The sequence below is a fragment of the Mastigoproctus giganteus genome, chromosome 3 (assembly GCF_048544385.1).
Source record: "Mastigoproctus giganteus isolate SK-2022 chromosome 3, ASM4854438v1, whole genome shotgun sequence".
In the NCBI taxonomy this organism is placed as follows: domain Eukaryota; kingdom Metazoa; phylum Arthropoda; class Arachnida; order Uropygi; family Thelyphonidae; genus Mastigoproctus; species Mastigoproctus giganteus.
Window position 1 is genome coordinate 46,628,633 of NC_143577.1, and position 26,593 is coordinate 46,655,225.

At 36.8% G+C, this 26,593-nt stretch overlaps 1 protein-coding gene across 1 annotated transcript in view; it reads right to left on the bottom strand.

The window, feature by feature from the left end:
* LOC150087932 (USP6 N-terminal-like protein) overlaps positions 1–26,593 on the bottom strand; it is a 173,741-nt gene that overhangs the window by 101,884 nt on the left and 45,264 nt on the right. Inside the window, exon 3 of the mRNA XM_090369968.1 lies at positions 13,410–13,452. Coding sequence (XP_090226094.1) covers positions 13,410–13,452 — 43 coding nt within the window. The remainder of the gene's footprint in view (positions 1–13,409; positions 13,453–26,593) is intronic.

A 26,593-nucleotide genomic window follows, 5' to 3' on the forward strand; every position in this document is an offset into this window, starting at 1 on the left:
CAATTATGAGAGAAAGGAAGCTGGTTCTTGTTGAATGACAATGCCTACACCCATTCCACACTTGTTGTGAAGACATTTCTGATGAAACATAGCATTGTACAAAACAACCATTCACCCTACTCTCCTGATCTGGCACCAGCAGACTTTCCTTTTTGCAAATGTGTAAACTGCTCTCAAAGGAAAGAAATTTCAGGATATCAAGAACATAAAGAAAATGTAACTGCTGAACTGAATATCACCTCTTTGGGTGCCTTTGCTGACTCTTTTCAGAAGCTTTTTGAAAGTTGTAATAAATGTATTCAATCAAGTAAGTGGCGATTATTTTTAACAAAAATAAAAACACTTTTGGGCTCCTTAACTTTGGGTTCTTTTTACTGCACCAGCCTGGGAATTTTATTGCCATATCTCATATTTATAATTTATTATTTTTTATTTTTTTACATTTAATAATTAAAGAAAAAAATCCAACAATTATTACATAACACTAATATCATTCTTAGTAGAGTATATGGTTATAATAATAACTTTAAATACTGAGAAAGGAAGATAAAACATCATAAGAGAGCAAATCAGAAAAATAAGAAGGTTTATTTTTAAGTTTTGATTGTGAAACTATATTTTGTGACATGCTAGTTTGGGAGAAGCATAGCCTTTGGGCTTCCTAAATGACTGTGGGCTGTGGGTTGCTAATCCCTGATTTAGAACATGCAAGCTTACATGTGCAATTAGAAAGTTACTGAAAGGCCTAAAATTTGGTTAAATAAAATCTGTAGATAAAAGTGCTAAAATACAAAGTAAAACAAAAAAGCAACTTTGTTTTAGTATGTATTTTAGCACTTTTATATACTGATTTAATTTAGTTTTTAATATTAATTTGTATTTTGAAGCTGTTCTAATGTTTTATTTGCACTTATATACAAAATTTGTATATTATTTATTAAAGACATTTTAATTGTCATATTTAATATGAGTTATTACAAGAAATACTTTGTTTCACATTTTGCTCAAGACTTTTCTCTAACAAATGACTCTTTCTTTAGTCAAACAAATTAAGCTCTTGCTAAGTAGTACACACATATGTTATTTGGGGGAGGATTTTTATTTCTTTCTAAACATTTCTTTATAATTTTTAAGGCAATTGTTAGTTCATCATCCTACCATAATTGGGGTATACAGTGGATTCTGGTTTTTTGGGCCACCGGTTAATCGGGGCAGCCGTTTATTTCGGGCAAATCTTAAAAAACAGAAACCAATCGAGAAAATAGCCAGGGTTTACTTTGCTTAATTGGGACAGCATGCCGTTTAATCGGGGCAGGAGACCGCAGCACTGGAGATTACCCTACGATTGTCTCCGATGGTACCACGTGGTTCGGTCGAAATTCTGGAGGTCACAACCATAAAACAATAAAAACAATTAGCAGTCACCTGTTAATTGGGCTTTTCTGTTAGTGAAATCTACCATAAATGGACAGTAAACTCAATCTTACTGAATTTGCGATAATACCGACAGCTAGAATTCTGTGGGTTATTATGGTGAAATGTGTTTACACTTCCATGAAATCTTCAATCATATAAAAAAATTAATTTTCAGATCTTCTCTTCATTCGTATTTTTAAAGCTTTGTAACTCGTTACTCGGTTCTCACTTGGGCGTATTGTGTTACTTACAATTTGTGTGTGCCGTGTTCTTTGTTATTGATTGCTTATCTTTTTACTGTTTTAAATTTTAACCCCCACCAACAAATGTCAGTGAACAGAAATGTCAACTAGTTCGTATGTACGGCGCCTCCGTAGCCAGGTGGGAAGGAGCAGCAGTGTGTAGCACACGCTTCTTGATTAGACCGGGGTTCGAGCCCGTCACCACCAAATACGGAGGATACAGAAAGGTCAGGGAATGACCACCGCATATCCTGCAGCAATATGGCCTTAGTTGCTAATGCTCCTAAAAACCAAAAAACAAACAAACAGTTCGTATGTACATATTAATTATTCCGATTATCACGTATATTCTTCCGATTTTCACATATTTTTTAATTAGTAAGGTAATAAAGAGTAAATTTCTGCTTAATAATATATCTTTGCTTTTATAGCCTGTGGATAATATTCCTCCTATTTTTGCTAATTAGAATCGCTGTTTAATAGAATTAAAATTCAATTCACAAATGTGATCACAATGATCGGCGCTTACTGCACATCGTATAGTGAACAGTACTTTACTATGTTGAGTTCGTCATAACGTGATTTGATTGTACAGTGAACCATTGTATTTTTAACTATTTACGTGAAACTTCGGATAATTGGGGCAGCTGCTTAATCGGGCCAAAATGCACTAGTACCGATGTGTCCCAAATAACCAGAATGGACTATATTTATAATTTTGGAGAGCCTAGAAGCAGAAATGATTGCTAGGTGGTAAGGAACTCAACTGCAAAGTCAATTGGAAACCAGTAATTCAATTGAAGCTACATGGTTTAGTAACTTTAGAGAAAATATTCTTTTTTCTTTAATTGTTACCTGGTTCCCACATGTAAATATAGAATGAATTTAATTAATTTGAAACTGAAAAGTTAATGACAAATGGTAATTTAAAATACCTGTCAATGATTTACATTAGTAAATATGAGATCCAGAATCAGCTAGGCATGTAAAGTTAAACTGTTTTCTCCCAGAGAAAAGCATTGTTTTAAATTAATGGCAAAAACTGGTATCAAAAAATTCCCAGTGGAGCATGACTTATAGTAACAACTTCTGTCAGCTAAACACACTTTCACTATTGACAAAGTGCTTTTTCCTAATTGAAGGGATATGTACAAGGATAAGCTGAACTATGTAGTCCTTGTTAACTCTAAAAATTTTCATTTTTATACCAACTAAGAAATATTGTTCAAGGTTTAGGCCTAAATGGATGTCAGATGAACAAATGAGACATGTGGCAGAAAAGAAAAATGTATGGGATACATATAAATTAACAGATGACAAGGAAGCCTGTGATAGATATAAGTTGGTCTGTAACCAAGTCACAAAGGAGGTTAGGCAGGTAAAGGCAGATTATCAGAAATCTTTGGCAAAGGATGCAAAGAAAAACAACAAAGAGTTCTTTACCTATGTAAACTCTAGAAGGAAAGGGATGAATCAGATTGGTCCACTCAGTGGTGAGCTCTGAATATTTTAAGAATGGGCTCGCACTTTTGCCGATTTTTAAAATATCCTTGGGGGGGGGTACCTACTGAGTAAATCTGATTCGTCACGGAAGTGACGTCACCCGCGGCATCTGCCAGAGGCACTTCCCACATTGAGATCACTAGTCTGTACGGAACACTCACTAGTAGTATGATTAGATTAGAGCGCGTGACGCATTTTCCGTGACCAGTATGATATCTCGAGTTCTAACTTTTTGTAATTTTTGAATAGTATGACGTCACATCCGCAAAGGATGTTTCACATAAAACCGTCTACCGGCATGCTCAGCAGATGCACAACTTTTTTAACCTTTTTTTTACAACTAGGGAAATATAATGGATACATTTTTTTTCACGAAAAAATTTTAATATTGAGAATAAAAAATAACAAAAATATTTCCCATATTACAAATAAGGAATTATCACAAAACATCTAGAATATAAAAACAAATATTACATAAAAAACAAACTGTTCTAGAAAAGGTACACAAAAATCACAGATTACATGAAAAAAATATTGCACGAATATTCAAGAAAATTTTATTCTAAAAATTTCCATGTGCAATTTACTGTTTTATTAATATTTGTTTTCGATCTTCTTCTTTGTTCAATAGCTGAGCTATTATTATGGAGGAATGATTTGACATAACGATCCGGATCAAATTGAACCAATGGTTTTCCATTTAGATGTATGATCATCATAATCTGCAACGTGTTTAATTGTCAACATTATTCATTCATTCATTCACACGATATTATTCATTACCCTGAAAGCTTGCTCAGCTTCAGCACTGCTAATCACAATGGTTTCAAAGATATTTCTGGTTTTCTTGTAAAGGGAATTTCACTTGACAAAATCTCTAAAATCATTAATTTTTATTTCATATTTTATCAGAAAACAAATTTCTTATTCAGTTTTCACAGTCTTGCCACCGAGAATGAAAGTTCTTTCAAATTCCAGGATTTCCAATAGAATATGTTTAAAATTTCGTTGAATGGTATCATTATTTTCTTTATTTAATTTAAAATTACCCTGTTGAATTAATAACTTATCCTTTAAGGATAAAACAAAGCATTTAATAACTTGTCACAAGGTAATTTTACTGTTCTTACTTTCGATTTTGATTCCTTCAAATTCTTTACACTTCAACATGCTCTCAATTTTAGCTTTATAATTTCCTTCAGAATTTTTCAAATTAGTGATAGCATTGATAGTTCGAATAATTAATTTAACTGCTTTTACGATAGTGATTCTGTAAAGCTTCTGAAATGTAATAGAGCTCCTGCAGGATGTCACTCATTAGTACTTTTTTGAAATTCCAGATTTAAAAGTCGATTTAACAATACCGAATATTTAACTTCTGATTCAAAATGTTTGCACAAAGCGCGATAATTCCCTTAACCCGTAATTACCATACGCAAGCTACAAGCTGTTCTTCGTAGCTTGAACACACGACCGATCTTTGTAGTTTCCACATCAAGTTCTTTAACAATCATCTTTAATTTGCACTGGATTTTGGAGATTGGTGATATAATGGATAATTTTTTTTTTTTTTTTTTTTAATTATTGCCCCTATGCCATTATATTTTAGAACATTTTCTACATAGTGAAAGCTTCAATGAAATTTCAAAATCTGCCAACATTTCATTTTTGTAAAGTTTATATAATATCTTAATTGCTTCAATCCCACCCACCTACGCTACTACTGTCATTAGTTCTTTGAATACTGTGCAAAATATCGGAATCACTCAGATATTCAGCTACTGTGACCATGTAAACATAGACGGAGAAATTTACTGAAACGCATGGATCACTCACTTTTCAGAAAAACATACGCCCGATTGTCGGAGTAAAGGGGAACCACAACACAGGTTGACCTGAGGCTAGTATCCGTGTCTGGAATCTTCTTAATTCTCTGACTGGCTATGGAAAGAAGATTGACGAGCGCGACTTCTTGGAATGTAGCTGCATAAGTCTTACGAACACCACTAACACTGTGGAACGGTAATCTTTTCACCCTTAATTCGCGCTTTCTAATTACCTAAAGGCCAGAGGTGACAACAATGCATACAAAGTTGTCTCTCCTAATCTGTTCGTTACAAGCAAATTATTTTTGTTCTACGGAAACTACTGTATTTTAAATGTAATTACCAAGGGGAATTTTAAAAAAATTCGGTATAAAGAAGTTGGTTAAACAGAGATCTGACTGTAATTAAATCAAAAATGAAGTAATTTTAAAATACATAACCGATCGACTGCGCCATTAAAATGTTGGGAATGGGCCCCGCTTGTCCAACTGCAGTATCGGCTCTGGATACTCAATAATTGCATCCAGGCTTTCATTTGTAAAATAAATGATCGTCTCAACAATGGGCTCGCCAATTTAAAAAAATAATAATAACAATGGGCTCTCGCGAGCCCACTATAGCTCACCACTGGGTCCACTGGATATTGATGGTTCAACTGTTGATGATCCTGCTTAGGTGGCTAACAAACTAAATGAGTATTTTGCATCAACATTCACACATAAGGAGTTATTCAGGGAGGGGAATGCCAGAGGTGAGTTAAACTCAGGCAGTGAGCTAGATGATTTTGTAATAACTGAGAGGAAAGTGGAGGAGAAATTGTTGAAGATAAACATAAAAAAGGCACCCGGGGTGAATGGAATCTATCCAGTTATATTAAAGGAGGCAGCAAAGGAAGTAAGCAAACCCTTAGCCATAATTATGAGAGCTTCCTTGGACTCGGGGGAGGTACCCATGGATTGGAGATGTGCAAATGTGCCCCCAATCCACAAAGGAGGATCAAAGGGCGACACAAGTAATTATAGACCTCTTAGTTTAACTTTTGTTCCTAGGAAATTAATGGAGGCACTGGTTAAAGAAGCACTGCAGGATCATCTAGATAAGACTTCAGTTATAGCTCGGACACAGCATGAGTTTGTTAAGGGGAAGTCTTGTCTGATCAATTTGATTGGATACTATGATGTGGTCACAAAGGAACTGGATGCAGGGAATAACTTTGATATCATATACTTGGATTTTAGGAAAGCTTTTGATACTGTTGCACATGGCAGATTGCTGAAAAAATTGGAGCAGTGTGACATTGGAGGCAAATTGCTGCTATGGATAAAGGGATGGTTGAGTGGGAGAAGACAGAGAGTGGTAATCAATGGACACTGCTCATCGTGGACTAATGTTATTCGTGGAGTCCCTCAGGGTTCAGTGTTGGGTCCATTATTGTTTTCTGTATTTATAAATGATACTGATGATGGCATATCAAGCTTAATGTCCAAGTTTGAGATGATACGAAGGTTGGCAGTGTTGTTAAGGACACTAATGACAGTACGCTGCTGCAACAAGATCTAGAAAAGTTGAGCAGATGGGCTGAGAGGTGGCAAATGAAGTTTAACATTGACAAATGTAAAGTACTACATATGGGAAGCAGTAACCCCAGAGTACTGTATCAACTCTGTGGTACTACACTGACAGCAGTAGAGAACGAAAAGGACCTGGGGGTAGTTGTGCAGGCAGATATGAAGTTTTCTGACCACTGCAGACGGTCCGCAAGAGTAGCTCATGGTGTCTTGTCAATGATAAACAGGAATTTTTCTAGCAGGGATAAGGAGGTGATTATCCCCTTGTACAAGGCAATGGTCAGGCCACACCTTGAGTACTGTATACAGGTTTGGAGGCTTCATTTTAAGAAGGATGTAGAGCTGTTGAATCGAGTACAGAGAAGGGCAACAAGATTAATGAATGGAACAAAGGGTTGCTCTTACCCGCTGCCTCTAGAAAGTGGGTAGTTGGTTGGTGGAACAGACTTCCATCCTTTGTTGTGGAAGTTGATAGCCTAAATAAATTTAAGGCTGAGCTGGACAGGTATGTGGAACGAATGGAGGGGTGAAATGGGTATGAAGAAAGGCTTAGGTTTTGCAAATTACAGTGTCTGGAGACTAGGCACTTGCGAAGTGATCTGATTGAGGTGTATAAAGCCTTGAATGGTTTGAGCATGCTCAATGCTGATGGGATTCTTCCTATTGCTCAGAATAATCACCTGAGAGGGCATAAATTCAAATTGAGGAAAGACAGATGTAGGATAGTCTGTTCTAGCAACCAATTTCCCGCTGCCTCTAGAGCAAGCAGGTAGTTGGTTAGTGGAACAGACTTCCATCCTTTGTTGTGGAAGTTGATAGCTTGTTTGTTTGTTATTTAGTTTTTAGGAGCATTAGCAACTAAGGCCATATTGCTTTGGGATATGTGGTGGTCATTTCCTGACCTTTCCGCATCCTCCGTATTTGGTGGTGACAGGCTCGAACTCAGGTCTAATCAAGAAGATTGTGCTATGCACTGCTGCTCCTTCCCACCCGGCTATGGAGGTGCCAAAGAAGTTGATAGCCTAAATGAATTTAAGGCTAAGCTGGACGGGTATTTGGAACGAAGGAGCGTTTTTTTTTTTTTTTGCTTGATGCTGCATAAGCTTGCTTTCTTGCATCATATGCCTCTACTAATGCTAATGCTAATGCTAACATCAGTTTTCTTGAAATATTCCATTCCCAACAAGCACTGCATTCTCTATAATTTTGTTTGGCTGTATCCCTTGCCAATGTGATGTAACATTGGCGAGGGATACTGTCAGATGGAACAATGCGATGCAATGTTATAATCAATTAACATTGGTTATAAAGGCGAGGCATTTGTTAATGGGAGGGGGACTAACCTAGCTTCTGTTCAGAATATTGAAGAAGAACATGGCATAACAAACACAACATAAACATAATATCCTTTACAACACATTTCTACAATTGCAACACATTAATTATACAGAAATATTAAAAAGCTACAGAAAGCTATACATAAGAGCACATTGAACATGGCAGTGAGTAAACTGACTTGCATTGTGATGATAAATTTTGCCAACATAACCACTAGAACCATGCATGCTATAAGCCTTCAAAGCCTTTGGTCCTTGAGGTTGTCACAAACATTCTCTCAGATATGCCAGACAAGCTGTACTTGCTACCTGGGAGTCTAAAACGCTGATGGAACTGATATTTGGGTGACACTCAAGTAAAGTAGACCCAATGTCGGCGAAGTCCAGATGGTCTGTGACAGCCAAATCCTCTGCTTGCACCTTCACGATGGTGGGAATGTTAGTAATCCTGGGTATAACCTCCATGCACAAGCACACGGTGGGTGACCACCCAGGTGTGAACCAACGTAAGCAGGGGTGCCACACCACATGAAGGAATGCCGCCCCTCTGTATTACCAGGCATTACTGGGTGGTAGATGACTCTCATCAACCAATGCAATACCACCACTTTGCTTATTGGAGGCTTGAAGTGGTGGAACTCATGTTTAGTCTCCAGAGCTAAGTTCCGGTCAACCCTACCCCATCTCTTCCATCATGTAGTATGACTGATGACTTTTGAGGTTATGATGGACATCATGGCGAGATCCAATCTTCCTTACATTCGAGGGTACAGCTCTAAAACGGTATTCACAGGCCGGTCGCTAGTTAGTACACCGGACCGAACCTCTTGGTAACTCTTTAGGAGGCTTCCGGATCAGCTAGGGTCCTGCTACCACTACTCTGCCAGAGAAAAATTAGAAAAATTTCATATAGCTTTCACTAATCAAACACACTACTCGGACTCCTTCCAGTGACTGGAGGGAGTCCGAGTAGTGTGTATGGGGGGGGGGACATTGTTGAGGCAACGTTATGTCAAGGATCTGGGTATATTCTTACCATGTGTATGCCATATCCAAAAATTTCATTACTTCATACAGCATGTCCCCCCCCCACTTTTTCTTACTAGTGAATACACCATGAATTGTCAAACTAACAGAGTAAGCTTATCTGCAAAAAGATCTAAACCTCCCAAACACTTCTTAGTTGATTTCACAAATATAAGTGGTCTCAATTCTAATCTCAGCGATGTCCATTTTCACTTGAAGTCTGCCAAACCCCATGTACTTTTTCTGACAGAATCTCGGTTATCGGTCGATTCAACTACTGTTCATCTCAGTTGCCCAAACTATTCGTTGTATGATTCCTTTCGACTCAAAGGTGGTACTTGTGGATATGTCCATTCTGATATTCCCTGTCAGAGACTTGGTAATTTGGAATCTCCTCTTTTCAATCTTCTCTGGCTTAAAATCTCTCTACCTCATTGTGTCAAATTCATCTGTCTGTACCATTCTCCAAACTCCACTAATCAACTGGAGCTCTTTGACTTCCTCTCCTTACAACTTGACTTTCTCCAGTCTAACTTTCCTAACAGTTAGGTAATTTTCCTTGGTGATTTTAATGTTCACAACTCCAGCTGGCTTCCGTTTTCTAGTCACACCGATCCAGCTGGCCGAGATGCTGAGGCTTTTGCAATTACTAATGATCTTGCACAGATTGTTCATTTACCTTCAAGAATAGCGGACAATCCTAACCATAAAGCTAACACGCTTGATCTTTTCCTCACAAACAAAGGAGAGTGCGCTGACTCTCTTTAAAAATTACAGCTATGAGTTGCAGGCTCCGAAAAAACGATAAGTGTTTGCCTTTTTATTTACATAATTGTTATTTTATATTGTACTTAATACGTAGTCTTATAGTTATAGTTACGCTGGTTATTTTTATTTTAATTTAGATAAACAGCTTTTGTAGATATACGTAATACTTAATATATGTAAAACCGTTATTTCATTCGAAATTTGTAGCCATTGTTTTTGTATATAGTGGTAGGGAATTCAAATTTTTAATTGAGGTAGTTAGGTAGCTACCATTAGGGGTAAAGGGAAGGGTTATTGCTTTCGTAAAGGCGACTATGATGGACTGAGACAGTATTTAAATTCTATACAGTGGGACTAACTGATGATGTCACCAACAGCAAATTCAAAATGGGAAGCATTCAAAGAACTTATCTTGGAAGCTACTAGGCTTTACATACCAACTAAGAAATATTGTTCAAGGTTTAGGCCTAAGTGGATGTCAGATGAACTAATGAGACATATGGCAGAGAAGAAAAATGCATGGGATACATACAAATTAACACGTGACACAGAAGCCTATGATAGATTCAAGTTGATCTGTAACCAAGTTACAAAGGAGGTTAGGCAGGCGAAGGCAGATTATGAGAAATCTTTGGCAAGGGATGTAAAGAAAAACAGCAAAGAGTTCTTTACTTATGTAAACTCTAGAAGGAAGGGGATGAATCAGATTGGTCCACTTGATATCGATGGGTCAACTGTTGATGATCCTGCTCAGGTAGCTAACAAGCTAAATGAATATTTTGCATCGACATTCACACACGAGGAGTTATTCAGCGAGGGGAATGCCAGAGGTGTATTCAACTCTGGCAGTAAGCTAGAGAATCTTGTAATAACTGAGAGTAAAGTGGAGGAGAAATTGTTGAAGATAAATACAAGAAAGGCACCCGGGGTGGATGGGATCTATCCAGTTATATTAAAGGAGGCAGCAAAGGAAGTAAGCAAACCCTTAGCCATAATTATGAGAGCTTCCTTGGACTCAGGGGAAGTACCCATGGACTGGAGATGTGCAAATGTGACCTGAATTCACAAAGGAGGATCAAAGGGCGACACAAGTAATTATAGACCTGTTAGTTTAACTTGTGTTTCCGGAAAATTAATGGAGGCACTGGTTAAAGAAGTACTGCAGGATCATCTAGACAAGACTTTAGTTATAGCTCGGACACAGCATGGTTTTGTTAAGGGAAAGTCTTGTCTGACAAATTTGATAGGATATTATGATGTTACCCACACATCCTTTTTTTTTTTTTTTTTTCTTTGCAATGAGCCTTGTCATTTCATCAATTTAGACTTGATATGCATGTAGGCTGAACCTTGAACAGTATTTCTTGGTTTGTATAAACAGCCTGGTAGCTTTTACGATTACACACCTGAATGCTCTCCAATCAGAATTTGTAGTTGGTAACATCATCAGTTGGTCCAACTGCACAAAATTTAAAACCTGTCTGAGAACACCCTAGTCATCTTTATTAAACAAAAGCTCTTTCCTTTGCCTTTTACTTTATTACACCTTCAAGTAAATCCCACATAAATAAACTATGATCAGTGCCACCTGGTGGGTCTTTCATCTGCAGATTCCTAATGCATGATGAGTCACAGCTAATAATCAGATCAAGAGTACTGCTTTCTCTTGTTGCCTCTCTGACATGCTGGTGTAGAAAACTTTCATGCACAAAAGTCTTGTTACATGATATAAATCCACAAAGGTCTTGCTAATGTGTGAATGACCACCCCACACGGTTCAATCAATATTGGCAAGTTGAAGTCTCCCATTATAAGACTTGCCGATTTACTGACCAACTCTATTTGTCTGTACAGTTGTTCATTATACTCTTCACAGTCATTAGCCCTATAACACACATTCCTACTCTCATTTTGGTTTTCCCAGTGCTTATGTCACACCAAACTGACCCAACATTGCATTGGTCAACTCGATGCACTGGCTTACATTTTACATGCTTCTTAACTAAGAGCATAACTCCCCCATCCTCTGTCCTGTCTGTTCTTTTTGTAAATATTGTACTCTCTATATTCAAATTGTGCTACCCTTATATCTGAATAGCACCAGTACTCCAAATAACCTCACGATGTCCACATTTGATGACTCAACAATTATTTGAAATTTATTTACTATGCTCCTAGTACTGGTGTACATGCAAGTATATGGACATCTGTTTTTACTCTTAGTAACCCTAATACAGTCTATGTATTTGCTCGTTCCATGAAGAACCCCAGCAAGCCTTGAAATCCCCACCATCTCATTTTCCTTCCAGGCTGTTATGTATTCCAATAGAGACAGTGCAAGGATCACTTACACCTCTGTCTGCAGCTGTGATTAATCTATACATGTATACCTACTAGATAGCAGTTTTCCAGCCCACCTAACACTGCCTTCATGAAATTAGCAAATAATCTTGTACCCCTTCTATTTAAGTTTCTCCTATTCCTGTAAAAACAGTATTTTCTGTTAACAAGCAGCACGGACATATAGAAAAATTCTATCCCAAGGCACTTGCACAGTCTCACCTGGAAGGAACTGATTTACTGATTTTCAATTTAAAATTGAAAAACTGTCTGCCAAATTTTCAATTTGGGAAGACACTGTCAAACTTAATTCTCAAATTTTCTCTATACTTGTAAATTAAATCTGAGGATTTAATTAACAAGTACAGAGTACAATTACTCTCAATTAACAAGTACAATTATTTTTAATATCATTAGTACCAATGCACATAACAATATCACTTTTTGTACCCTTGGAAATCATACCCTCGTCCTATTCCACCAATCCTTTCTGCAAAATATATTTTCTGCTTTTCTGATTGAGCAAAAACTATAGCTACTTCCTACTGGACTAAGGATCTCTGAAACATGTCTTGTCTATCGTTGGAACATGTTTGTGCTTAAACGCCTCATGCTCTTTGTAACACACACACACACACACACACACACACACACACACACACACACACACACACACACACACACACACACACACACACACACACACACACAGGCTGTATCATGGTCTGCTAATGGCGTCTTTGCAAAAAAGAGAACAAGTAATGCATAAAATATAGTCCTGATTTGCAGCAGAACTTGCCCCTGAACCCAAGTATTCTTGTCACTTTGAGTCCATTGCTTTGCTGCTCTATTCTGAGGAATGATTTTACTCTAAATTTCATTTAAAAACAACACACAAAACTAAGAGATATGGAAGTAATAACACAACACTAATTCCTCTTATTTGATAGCAGTACAAACTACACTATTTTAGAATAAGTTAAATACATTACGTTATTTATAGTTTATGGACTTGAACTGCTAAGGCAGAAACACATTTCTATGTTTCATATGGAAACCTTAGTGGCCATGAGTGTTCCTGTGGCATTCTGGTGGGACTCTGATCTTGTTCGGTCTTTCTAGTTCTTGAGAAGGTATACATTCCACACATGCCACTATGATTCAGTGATTTTTCCCCACTTTTTTTTTTTTTTTTATGAGATACTGAAAGGGTATCCTTAAAATAACTCAATGCAGAACTGAAGATGAAAACATGTGGCTGAGGACAACATACACTAGAAATATTTTGAAGCAAGATTATTACACCAGTAAAATTGAAAGATTTTTGTGCACCTGTATATTAAATTAAATTATTTAATGTATTGCTAAAAGACAGAACTATACCTTGGTTTCATGTGCTGTAAGCTTTTCTGGAAGCCGATAATTGCTGAAAAATAAAATAAATTAACTGATTTTGAATTCAATAAAATTAATTGGTTTTATATGGTGAAAACAGACAATACATATTTGCCATATGTAAAGCTAGTTAATTTTACACATAATTGTTGTTTTTCATATTTATACAAATTTTTATATATTTCATGTACATAAAAGGTCCTTAAGGCTGTCTCTCAGGTATCACAAGTTGGGCTTCCTCTACCTGGGAGTCTAAGACACTGATGGAATTGATATTCAAGTAACCAAATTTGTGGACCAAATTTGGTTACTTGAACACTGATATTCAGTGTTCAAGTAACCAAAGTGTTACTTGAACACTGATATTCAAGTGTTCAAGTAACAAGTGATATTCAACACTGATGATAACTTTTTTGATATTCAAGTATTACTTGAATATCAGTGTTCAAACAAAATCCTCCGAACAAAATCCTCTGCTTGCACCTTCACGACTGTGCGACTGTTAGTAACCCTTGTGTTAAAGTACCAAAATACAGCATCTAGTATATTGGAGGTGACCACTCAGGTGCAAACCAACGTAGGCAAATGTCGAGGTGTGCCATCCACACACATGGAGGAAAGACGTGCCTCTTGTGTTACCAAGCAATATTAGGATGACGATTCTCATCAACTGCCGCAATACCACCACTTTGCTTATTGGAGGCTTGAACCCATGTTTAGTCTCCAGAGCAAAGCTTTGGCTGCCACCCAATCTCTTCCATTATGTAGTGTGATTGATGTCTTTTGTGGTTATGATGGACATCATAGCAAGGTCCAATCTTCTTTACATTTCAAGGGTACAGCTTTTAAATGGCGTTTTCAGGCTGGCCGCTAGATAGTCCACCAGACTGAACCAAATTGGTAACTTTCTAGGAGGCTTCCAGATCAGCTAGTGTATAATCTTGCTGCCTCTGCTCTTCTAGATCAGTGTTCTGCAACCTTTTTATCTTCACGGCACACCTTAAGTTATCCGTGACACAACACAGCACATCAAAATGTTAATCCCCAAAAAGCGTAGTTTATAGCAATGTTAACTATGCTTTTTAACTACATATTTGTGTGAACTTGGCTTTTCAACCTTGACTGTTATTAAACCAAATAACTACATATGCCTTCAACGTGATACTTGTGCCTGCTTTGCTGAACACAGATGGCTGATTCGTGGCAGAATCATTGACAATGCAAGCCTCATTTCTTTATCAATGAATCTGAGTCTCTCTCTCTTTGATGTTTTAATTTCAATCAAGGTCAAAAATTGCAGTTCACACAAATATATAGTCGAAAATGGCAATAACACATTATTATTATTAGCCATATGGTGCAAAGAAGCCTGAGGTTTATGCTGCACCAGCTAAAAAAAATTTCTGAGTTACCCTGAGAGAGAGAGAGAGAGAGAGAGAGAGAGAGAGAGAGAGAGAGAGAGAGAGAGAGAGAGAGAGAGAAAGGGTAAGAAATAGAAGGGAATCACCAAGGAGAAGAATGATGATATCCAGCTCAGGAACCTGGGTGTGACAAGCCCATTCTCACCAGATGTAAGCCCCTGGGGTTTAATTGTCATCTTGGAGCTAGCTGGGTATTCTTTCCTTATTGACAACCAAAATGTGTACAACTGCACATCACATTGTTTTAATCGCAATGTTCTGTCCGCCTTCAGATCTGTTAGTTCCTCTTGTACATTCATTAGGAGATTTTGAATCTGCAACAATTCGATCACAAACCCAGTCAAAATCTTCAACACTCTCTCCAAAATAATCCTTGAACTTCTGCTGCAAGTTATCTAAATGTTCTTTAATGAAGTCCATCACCACTTCATTAGCAGCAGCAAGCTGGTAATAAAGTAGTGATGTTCTCAGTCGTCAATTTCTAGTCATAATACATATAGTATTATTTATAGGTATACAGCTTCAGCAAAGTTCGTGGCACACCGGTTGCGGAACACTGTTCTAGATAGTTATTGGAGGGTTGTTGTTTGTTTAGGGATTTATTAGGCATATTGGCAACTATGGCCATAATGCACCAGTTATTGGAGGAAGTCCAAGTAGTGGGGGGGGGGGGCATTGTCGAGGTCTCAGTTCCAATTTCAATGATATCCATTTCCACTTACAGTCTGCCAAGCCACCCCTTACTTTTTTCTAACAGAATTCCAATTATCAGCCAATTCAACCACTGCTCATCTCAGTTGTCCTAATTATTCACTGTATGATTCCTTTCGCCTCAAATGTGAGTGGTATTTGTGCATATGCCCATTCTGATATTCCCTGTCAGAGACTAAGTAATTTGGAATCTCCTCTTTTCGATCTTCTCTGGCTTAAAATCTCTGTACCTCATTCTGTCAAATTCATCTGTTGCCAAATTCATCATTCTTCCAACTCCACTAATTACTTGGAATTTTTCTTGGTGATTTTAATGAACACAACTCCAGCTGGCTTCTGTTTTTAAGTCACACATACCCAGGTGGTCAAGTTGCTAAGGTTCTTCAATTACTAATGACCTGGCACAAATTGTTCATTTACTTACCAAAATACCAAACAATCCTAACCACACAGCCAACACTCGATCTTTTTCTAACAAACAATCCTTTGAAGTATATTGTCGAGGTGAGTGGTCCTCTAGGCACCTCCGATCACAATGGAGCCTTTTTCTTGTGGACATACTCAACCCTGTGTTGTTTGGCATTACAAGAATGCAAAATGGGATGATTTGTATAATTTATATACTTCTTTTTCTTGGTTTTTAAGTCTTTTAATGTTGATGTTTACTCAGATTGTGTCAGTAAAATTATTCTTGTAGGGATGAAATCCTTCATTCCACACATCACCTTAAAATCTCATCCTTTATCTAAATCTTAGTTTTCCAATAAATTTTCTTCGGCTGTTCAAGATAAGAATGTTGCATATTGGAATTGGCTTGCATCAAAATCTCCAGCTTCCATTTCTGCCTACACCAAAGTTCTCAACAACTGTAAAGCAGTTATTAATCAGTCAAAACTAGATTTTGAACAGGCTAAGAGTAGAAAATTGGTTCTTGTCCAAATGGTAGTCAAGAATTCCAGTATCTTGCCAAAGTTATTGGCACAACTTTTGCCCATCTCTATTCCCACCTCTGTCAAAACCAGATGATTCCATTTCCACCTCAGATAAGGATAACCTGACCTGCTAGCATTCTACTTTTCATCTAACTCGTATATTGATGATCTTGAGAAACCACCTACAACCATTCCCAGTACATTCCATTTAATGCCTCCTGTGGTCTTCCGTCAAAAAGACATCAGAAGAATTTTGAACAGTTAGGTTTCTCCACTTATTCACAAAACATCTGCTTCTGAGCTTACTCTTGTTCTGTGTCACCTTTTTTACATTTTCTTATCCCAGTGTTTTTTTCTCTGTTTGGAAATTTGCTCATATCCAACTGGTTCCTAAAAAGGGTGACAAATCCCTTCCATCCAATTATCATTCTATTGCACTTACTTCTATTCTTAACTAAAGTAATGGAGAAATCCATTAACCACCAACTCCTAAAAACCTTCCATCCGATCAAAGATCGCCAGTATGAATTCTGTCAGCACAGATCCACTGGTGATATACTGGCTCATGTTACCCATCTATGGACAAATTCAATGGAAAAGTTTAGTGAAACTCAAGCAGTTGCTCTTGATACTTCAAAGACTTTTGATTGCGTTTGGCATAAAGGTTTTGTAAATAAGCTTCCATCTTATGGTTTGCCACTGTCTTTGTAATTGAATATCCAGTTTTCTCTTTGACTGCTCACTGTGCATAATGGTAGATGGTTCTTTGTCTTTAACTTCTCCACTAATGGTGTTCCCCAAGGATCTTTCCTCCCACTCTTTACCTCTTGCATATTAATGACCTTCCACTGACCAGAAATCCTATCCATAGTTTTGCTGATGACAGCACATTGAATTCCACCTTCCAGTTTGGGAAACCTTACCTGAGACAAACAGCTTCAACTTCTTGAATATCCACTAAATGCTAATCTCCACTGGGACAAAGATAACTAATTGATTATAATTCTTCTAAAACTCAGTGTTTTATAGGTCGAGAAGATGAAAGAAGATACTTGCTGACATTAAATTTGAATTTCTATAGATTGTAATTTTCAGGAAATATATATGATGGGAGGTTGTTCCAGAAAATGCAACGTGAAGAGATAAACGAGGAAAAGGAAAAGTTAGCTCTGTGAGTTTGGAGTTGGACAGTAAAAAGATGCTGATTGGCTGCAGCATGTGTTTGGACTGGTTTGGAAGAGAGGGCAGGAATTATAGAAGCTAACTCAGAATAAAATGCCCGTAGATGTCTATAGAAAAGGCATGCAGCAGAAACAGAATGTCTATGAGATAGAGAGTAGAGAGACTTTGTTAGAGATGGGTCATTAATTAACCTAACTGCCCTCTTTTGAATGGAGTCTAGAAGCTTGAGAGAGGTTTGAGGGCACTGCTCCAGATGTGGGAACAATATTCAATGAGGGTGGATTAGAGATTTGTACAAAGTGAGCAGTTGTTTGGAAGAAAAATAATGCAAAGAACAAAAGAGAAAGTCAAGTTTTTTACTTAGTAATACAGGTTCTAATCCTCTAATACCTTTCATGCTTGGGATTTCACAAAAAAAAAAAAAAAAAAAAAAAATTATGAACAAAAAATCTAGGTCTTTTTGGATTTAAAATACTATTAACAAGCTATACAGTCCAAATGACCACATGAACTCTCATATGGTCATGTGGACTTGAACACAATGGCTAATAATGTAAAACTAAGCAACTATCCACTGAATGCTACATGTTAGAACGATAAGATGGTCCTTGATATACACACACACACATATATATATATATATATATATACACACCCTAAATATACTTCTAAAGCCATATAGCTACTGATATATTAAAGAAGTGTTCACTTCTTTAAACCTTTAATAATTCTAACTGAAACTATTCACTAATGGCATTGCAGAGTGATCTCTGCAATGCCATTAGTGAATAGTTTCAGTTAGGATTATTAAAGGTTTAAAGATTAGAGAGTGAGTAGTGTTTGTTTGTTATTTGGTTTTTAGGAGCATTAGCAACTAAAGCCATATTGCTCCGGGTGGTCATTCCCTGACCTTTCTGCATCCTCCGTATTTGGTGATCATGGGCTCGAACCCCGGTCTAATCAAGAAGTGTGTGCTATGCACTGCTGCTCCTGCCCACCTGGCTACGGAGGTGCCAGTGAGTAGTGTGAGTGCTAACTATTAAATTCTTAAACAAGATACATTAGTGTGTCTTATATTTTAAAGAATTAACAGAATAGCAATTTTTCAGGTAACTAATGAATGCTCAAAGTTCTGTTATGAATTTGTAAGACCACAGCTTTTACATACAGCAGTTGGAAGTCTGCTGATTGGCAAAAATGCAAGTATAAGATTGTCCTTAATATACTAAAAGATGTATCACTCAGAATATCAACTTCTGTGAAAATGCATAAATACTTGTATTGAACTGTACAAATCAAATATCCTTTCTGGCATGGTTCAAAGTTACAGGTATCAGTAACTGAATGTAGTGCAGTAATGTTTCAGTGCAAGCACTGGGTGTGTGTGTTTGTGAAAGAAAGAGTGATGGGAAGGCTAAATTGCTCAGAAGCTGTGGATGTGGCTCAAAATATCATTATGGGTTATAAACTTTTGTGGTTTATATCAGATGTTTCAAGTGCCCTACAGAAAAAATAATTGAATTTAAACTGGGTGAATATCATGGATACAGCTATGTTCTCACCACCTGTCACTCAAAATGAATGAATGAATGAATGAATGAATGAATAAATAAATATCTATTTATTCACAGATTAATATGTGTACTGTAAATGTTGTGTCATACATACCTTGGACAGCAAAGACCAAATGGATTTACAACATGGGAAATAATATCTACAAACTCACATGGTTACTATAACCATATGATGGATCACATTATAAGCTTACAACATCACACTGAAAATCTAATATAAAGCATCAGTAAAATAATACATAAAATATACATCAATAAAAGGAGGTTATTAATGGTACTGCCTTTTTATGGACTAATGTTATGAGAGGGGACCCTTATTGTTTTCAATAATTTGTTAATAATATCAAAGTTTTTCAAGTTTAATGTCTAAGGGTGCTTACAGGTAGCACACTTACCTAGAACCAGCAGCCACAGGTAGCCTGAATGAGTCGTTAATGAGAATGCACACAATAACAGCATGTCACAACTGGTCACCACTTCCTATGTTAATCCACCAGTAAAAATTTTAGTTTAAGTTTGCTGATTGTCAAATAGCCTATTCCCAGTGAAAGTACAGGAGATGCCACTCAATTGAGTAAACATTGTTCACACCTCTGGCCTTTAGGCAATTATTAGAACTGCTACCCTAGAAGGCCCGAATTCACAGTTACGTAAAGAAAACTTGTAATGCAGAAGTTTTAAGCATGGATACTGAAATTTTAATTTGAATGATTTATGTAAAACATGCCATATGGGACAAAAGTGTCAAACTGCATTCAAACAGAAAAAAAAAAAAAAAAAAACTATTAATATCATTTATTTTACTGTCTCAAAGTAAAACAGTTCTTTTGTCTAGTATTTGCGGGTAAACATCTGTGAAGAGCTAATAAATATATACATAGAAAAAAATCTATTAAAATGTATGTATATTCAATATTCAGCCTTTAAATCATAATTTAAAGTTTCTCGAGTCATTCTAATATATTTAAAAATCGTCCTTCATAGCGTTTCAATTCTTTACATAAATTATGGCATTCACCATTTCCTAACGGAAATTCACCATTTTTTTTTTCAAAATCTTAAAAAAAATCTTGAGCAAAAGTTAATCAGTATGACAACAAAGAAATAAAGTTTTGGAATATGCAATATTAACTTTTCATTACTTTAGTTTTTATATTTATACTTACTGTGTTTCTTATTTAAAAAATATCATTTGAATTTTTTTATTATCATTGATTTTTTTGTAAATAAATGTTTTTTTTTTTTTTTTTTTTTGAGTTTTTCTTTCAACAACAAACTGCACGGTATTTAACTGTGCATTATATATTACTGCATGGCCTAAAAAGACAGTAATTGCTAACACTCACCAGTTTCATATTTCCTGATTGAGCTAGGTTGTTCCATTTGCAGTTAACATTAAATGAAACTTAATTATTTTGAAAATTACATATTGTATTTAGCTTACTAATAGCAATCATACACTGTCCTAAAAAAAAAAAATCACTAGTTATGATCAATAATTAACTTATTGATGGATAAAGTGATTCCTCTCCCCATCCCCCTACCAAATATCAGATGGAGAATCGTGTTCCAGCAAAAAGCATTATCGGATGAAATTCACATATTCCAATGCATTCCATTAACCCCACATTCCCCGTATTGATAGATATATATGTTAAATGCAAGTGGCCCACCTTCTGGGTGTCAGCAGCAATTTCTACATTTTGCAAGATAAATGAAATCTATCTAATAAATGTTTGAGTGTTAAAGATAATAACAGAATCATCATTTGGTAATCCATTTCAGTTGAGTGCTCCCAAAACTACCACTAACTTCCATATAATTTTTCTCAGGAACAGAATGTTCTTGGAGCCTCATGCTCGGAGTGGACATACTATTTACTGTGTCTCTGAAACCATTTGGTATTTCCAACAGCAAATCCTCCCTAAATGTATTTTTGGAGGGGTGGGGAATGAACATATGAAAATGCTTTTAATATAATACAGTACACATATCTGCATCAGTCTAATTCAAAAAGTCTTGGATATATGATTTTGTTTCCTTTCTGCCAATTTAGCCAATTTTCATGTTCTGACAAAATGGACTAATATTTAAATAACAGTTCCATTTCAGTAATGCTGAATGTTCTAAAAAATTTCTGTTAGAAAATCTGCCAAGTTGTGCCATGGTAGAATCCTGCTAAATCCAGTTTGATTTATTTGTGTATGATGAAGCTTGGGACAATGTATGTATTTGGATCTGGTCATTTAGTTGTAACTACAGTACTGATATATCAGCTGTTGTTGTTGTTGTTGTTTTGGTTTTTAGGAGCATTAGCAACTAAGGCCATATTGCTCCGCGAATATGCGGTGGTCATTCCCTGACCTTTCCGCATCCTCCGTATTTGGTGGTGACGGGCTCGAACCCCGGTCTAATCAAGAAGCGGATATATCAGCTGTAAACATCAGCACAATGACAGTTAGGTGGCTATGGTTCTGATCAATGACTTGAGTCACTTAATCGAGTCAATCGCTCACTAGTCAGGGGTAATCCAATCCCAACATATACTGTTAGACCTTCTTTCTCTGCTGGATTCTCATTTTCAGATGGGCTTTAAATAATTTGCATATTTAAGAAAAAATAAATAAATTTCTGTTTATTCACACAGTGGCTGAGGACAGAAGAGTTTACACATTCACTGTGACTGTATACATATTGAATTAGAGGCAGCATATGAACTTGAGCCCACAACCTTCCTACTTGTGTTTGAACAGGCTTAACCACTGGATCACAAATGTGAATTGGAATATCATCGGTTTGGCTGAAACAAGAAGAAGAAGAAATGAATCACTTATAAGTTTATCAAGTGGAAATCTGCTGTACACCAATGGAAACAGTGAAAGGAGTGAAGGTGGAATTGGGTTTCTGGTCCATAAAGATTTTAAAAACAACATTTTGGAATTCAAAAGTACATCACCAAGAGTGTCAAGACTAATACTCAAGATTTCTAAGAGGTACAAGCTAAAGATTATAATGATTTATGCACCAACATCGAGCCATGATGATGAAGAGGTTGAAGAAATGTACACCGAAATTGAGAGTCTTCTAGATGAGCAGAAAACCCATTACACTATTATTATGGGGGACTTCAATGCTAAGGTTTGAAAAAGACAAAACAGCGCAGAAAGGGGAACTATAGGAAATTTTGGAATTGGCGAAAGAAATGAAAGAGGTGAAAGACTTGTGGAATTTGCAGAGTCTCAAGGACTGTCAGTAATGAACACTTTTTTCAAGAAAGGGGTGAACAGAAAGTGGACATGGAAGAGACCAAATGGATTAAATACTAATGAAATCGACTTCATCCTCACTAACAGAAGATATATTGTGAATGATGTTACAGTCCTGAATAAGGTAAATGTTGGAAGTGATCACAGAATGGTAAGATGCACACTTGATACAGATAAAAGAAAGGGAAAAACTGACTCGAGTAAATAATACTAAGGTCTTTGGGATAACAGAAGAGGAGAAAAAGCAGTATGTACTGGAACTTAAGAACAAGTTTGAGCTTCTGCAGACTGCTCAGGACCAAGATATCGACGAGGAATATTACAACTTTCTGAAAGTGATAAAGCCCAAGAAACCTATAGGAAAAAAGAAATCCAAAGAAGAAAAAATTAGCCAAGAAACACTTGTTATGATGAACCGAAGACGACAAATGAAAAGCAAGAAAAACACTGAGAGGGAGAAAATTGAGTATACTGAGTTATGCAAAGCCATTAGAAAGAGACTCAGAGAGGACATAAGAAGATTTAACACAAGAAAAGTAGAACAAGCATTAAGGGAAAACAAAGGATTTAAATCAGCAGCCATGAGCAGTAATACAGAAAGACAAATGATACTGAAACTGAAGAATAGTGATGGTGTACTTATAAACAGCAGAGAAGGCATAATTCAAATAGCAGAAGACTACTATAGGGAATTATACAAGGAGCAGAGGAATGATGCCAGCAGTGGGGAAGATGGATTGCAAAGTAGCAACACATACAACATACACAATATTCTTCCTGATGAGGTAGAACATGCATTGAAGAAAATGAAGAATCAGAAAGCCCCGGGGGAAAATGAAGTTACTGTAGAGTTGTTAAAATTGGGAGGAAGAGACATAACACAAAAACTGGCAAGGCTCTTCACAAAGTGCATTAGAAAAGGTGTGACGCCTAAGCAGTGGAATAATGTAATCATAGTTTTGCTGCATAAGAAAGGAGATAAATCAGAAATTGGAAATTATAGACCAATTAACTTGTTATCCCACATCTACAAGTTGTTCACAAGGGTCACTACTAACAGATTAGAAAGAATAATTGATGAGAATCAACCGAAAGAGCAAGCTGGCTTCAGGACAGGATTCACAACTATGGATCACCTTCACGTAATATCACAGCTAATCGAGAAAGCAAATGAATATAAAACACCATTATGCCTGGCATTTGTGGATTATGAAAAGGCATTTGACTCCATACAGCATAAGGCAATGTTTCGGGCACTGCAAAGACAAGGCATAGATACCCCATATATTATGAATTTGAAGAAAATATATGAGAGTGCTACCTCCTTTATTAGACTAGACAAAGACAGTAGCTAATTTAAAATCGAGAAAGGAGCACAATGTCTCCGAAGCTGTTTACTGCTGCCCTTGAGGAAGCTTTCAGAAGATTAGACTGGTCGCAGAAAGGAGTCAATGTGAATGGAGAGTACCTAAACCATTTACGATTTGCAGATGACACTGTGGTCATAAGCCACGATCCCAAAGAATTAGAGGAAAATCTTAATCAGTTATGCAGAGTTAGTAAGGATTTTGGACTAAAGATGAATATGGCTAAAACAAAAGTAATGGTGAACAAGTATGCCATAAAAAGGGACATATTGATTGAAGGAGCAGTAATTGAAAAGGTGGTGTCATATACTTATCTGGGACAAGTTATTAGCTGTAATAATGATAAATGGCTGGAAGCCAAGAGAAGAATGAATTTTGGATGGACAGCATTCAGGAAATATAGTCACATATTAAAGAGCAATATCCCAGTTTGTTTGAAATGTAAAATAATGAACTAATGTATACTCTCCACCATGACATGGAAGTGAAACTTGGGCACTCACCAAAAGAATGGAAGAGAAGCTGAGAACTACACAGCGAAGAATGGAACGAATTATATTGGGAATCAGACTGTTAGATAAGAAGAGAAACACATGGATTAGGCAGAAAACTCAAATAAAGGATATTCTTATCAAAACTAAAGAACTAAAATGGTCTTGGGCAGGACACATAGCTCGAAGACATGGTGACAGATGGACTAAGAAAATAACAGAATGGTATCCAAGAGGAGCTAGAAGAAAACCTGGAAGACAAAGGTGGACATGGATAGATGAAATTCATGAGTTTGTGGGTAGTAAATGGATTGCCAGTGCTCAAAACAGAAGGAACTGGAAAGTTGCTGGAGAGGCCTTCATCCTGTAGTGGATTGAAAATGGCTGATGATGAACCACTGGACCACAGCTGGCCTGTAGTTTACATATACAGGCTACCAAATGTTTCGGAATAAAAATTTAGGTAAAAAATATTACCAAATAGAGAGACACCTCCCAAAGGCCAGTTCAGCAGAATTAAACTTTCTTAGCTTTGGTAATGAAAAAATTAAAATTATCACATCAGAGATGAAACAATTCATATAACTACTTTCATTTCATTTCAACTTTCATTTCTTCCAATTTTTTCCTTGGGTGCTTCTTTATTAGCTCACTTTTCTTTTTCAAGATGGTCATATCCCTCTGTATAAGGCAATGGTCAGGCCACGCCTTGAGTACTGCGTACAGGTCTGGAGGCCTCATTTTAGGAAGGATGTAGATTTACTTGAGCGTGTACAGAGAAGGGCAACAAGATTGGTGAGGGGAATGAAGGGATCCTCTTATCAAGAGAGGCTTAAGTTCTGCAAATTGCAGTGGCTGGAGACTAGGCACCTGCGCAGTGATCTGATTGAGGTGTATAAGGCCTTGAATGGGTTCAGCACGCTGAATTCTGATGGGATCCTTCCACTTGTTCAGATTACGAACCTAAGGGGGCATAAATTCAAATTAAGAAAGGACAGATGTAGAATAGATGTGCAGAAATTTGCCTTTAGCCAGTGGGTGGTTAATTGCTGGAACAAACTTCCATCTGTCATTGTGGAAGTTGATAGGTTGAATAAATTTAAGGAGGAACTGGACAGGCATTTGGAGGGAATGGTGTGATTTTTTTTTTTTTTTGGCTGATGCTGCATAAGCTCATACATTTGCTTTCTTGCATCACATGCCACTACTACTACTACATGCTTGTGCAAAACTTAGCAATTTCCTAGAAATAGAAATAAGTTTTGGCTTGTTTCATATTGCTTGAGAGCATCACTGTTATTCTTGTATTTAAATTTCTAACATTCATTACAGCTTTATAATCAGTCATAACTTGACTACATGAGAAAATCGCATTTTACATCTGCACTACCATTGGGAGAGTGTACGACTTCCAACCAAAGATTTTCAATGTTGATAATTTTTTTTATAGTCCATTTCACTTTCACTCTCTAGTCGGAGAAGCTTTCACTTCTCCGTCAGTAAAATAACATCAATATCCACTAGTAAAGCAAGCTAGTCGGTAACTCTATTGTCAGGGGAAACTGGGTTGATTGTTGTTGATATTGGGTTTAAAGACACAAGGGCAACTGAGGCCAAATTGTGTCTATTCATCGTTTAATTGTATGACCCTATCTTTATGATTGTTAAATTATATACTTTTGTATAGGCCAATACATTTTAAGTATATTAAAAGTTCTTCAATATTTGCATTGTTTCCTAGAATATGAGATAAATCAGGTGATACGTTAAGACTGGAAACTGATTGAAAAGTGTTTGACCAGATGGTTGAATGCAAGGGACAATCAAGCAGAAAATGGCGGACCGTAAGCCGACTGTTACAAGATGAACACTGAGGTGGGATTTCTCCCAATAGCAAGTACAGATGGGTATGATGCGTATGTCCAATTCTTAGCCTTGCCAAAACCACTTCCTCACGTCTGTTTGGTCTGAAGCAAGAGAGCCACAGCTTTGGTTCTTGTTTTATTTGGTAAAGTTTGCTGTTAGTATTCCTTTTCCATATCTGTGACCAGTTGTTGTAACATGCTTTATGAATAACAGGTTTAAAATCAGTGTATGGAACCTGAGGATGTTGTGAGAGAGTGGGTTGAGGATGTTTAGCGGCAAAGTCTGCACTTTCATTTCCCGGAATGCCAGAATGGCCAGGGATCCAGCAAAATGTGATTGACTGATTGGACACACTACAGGAA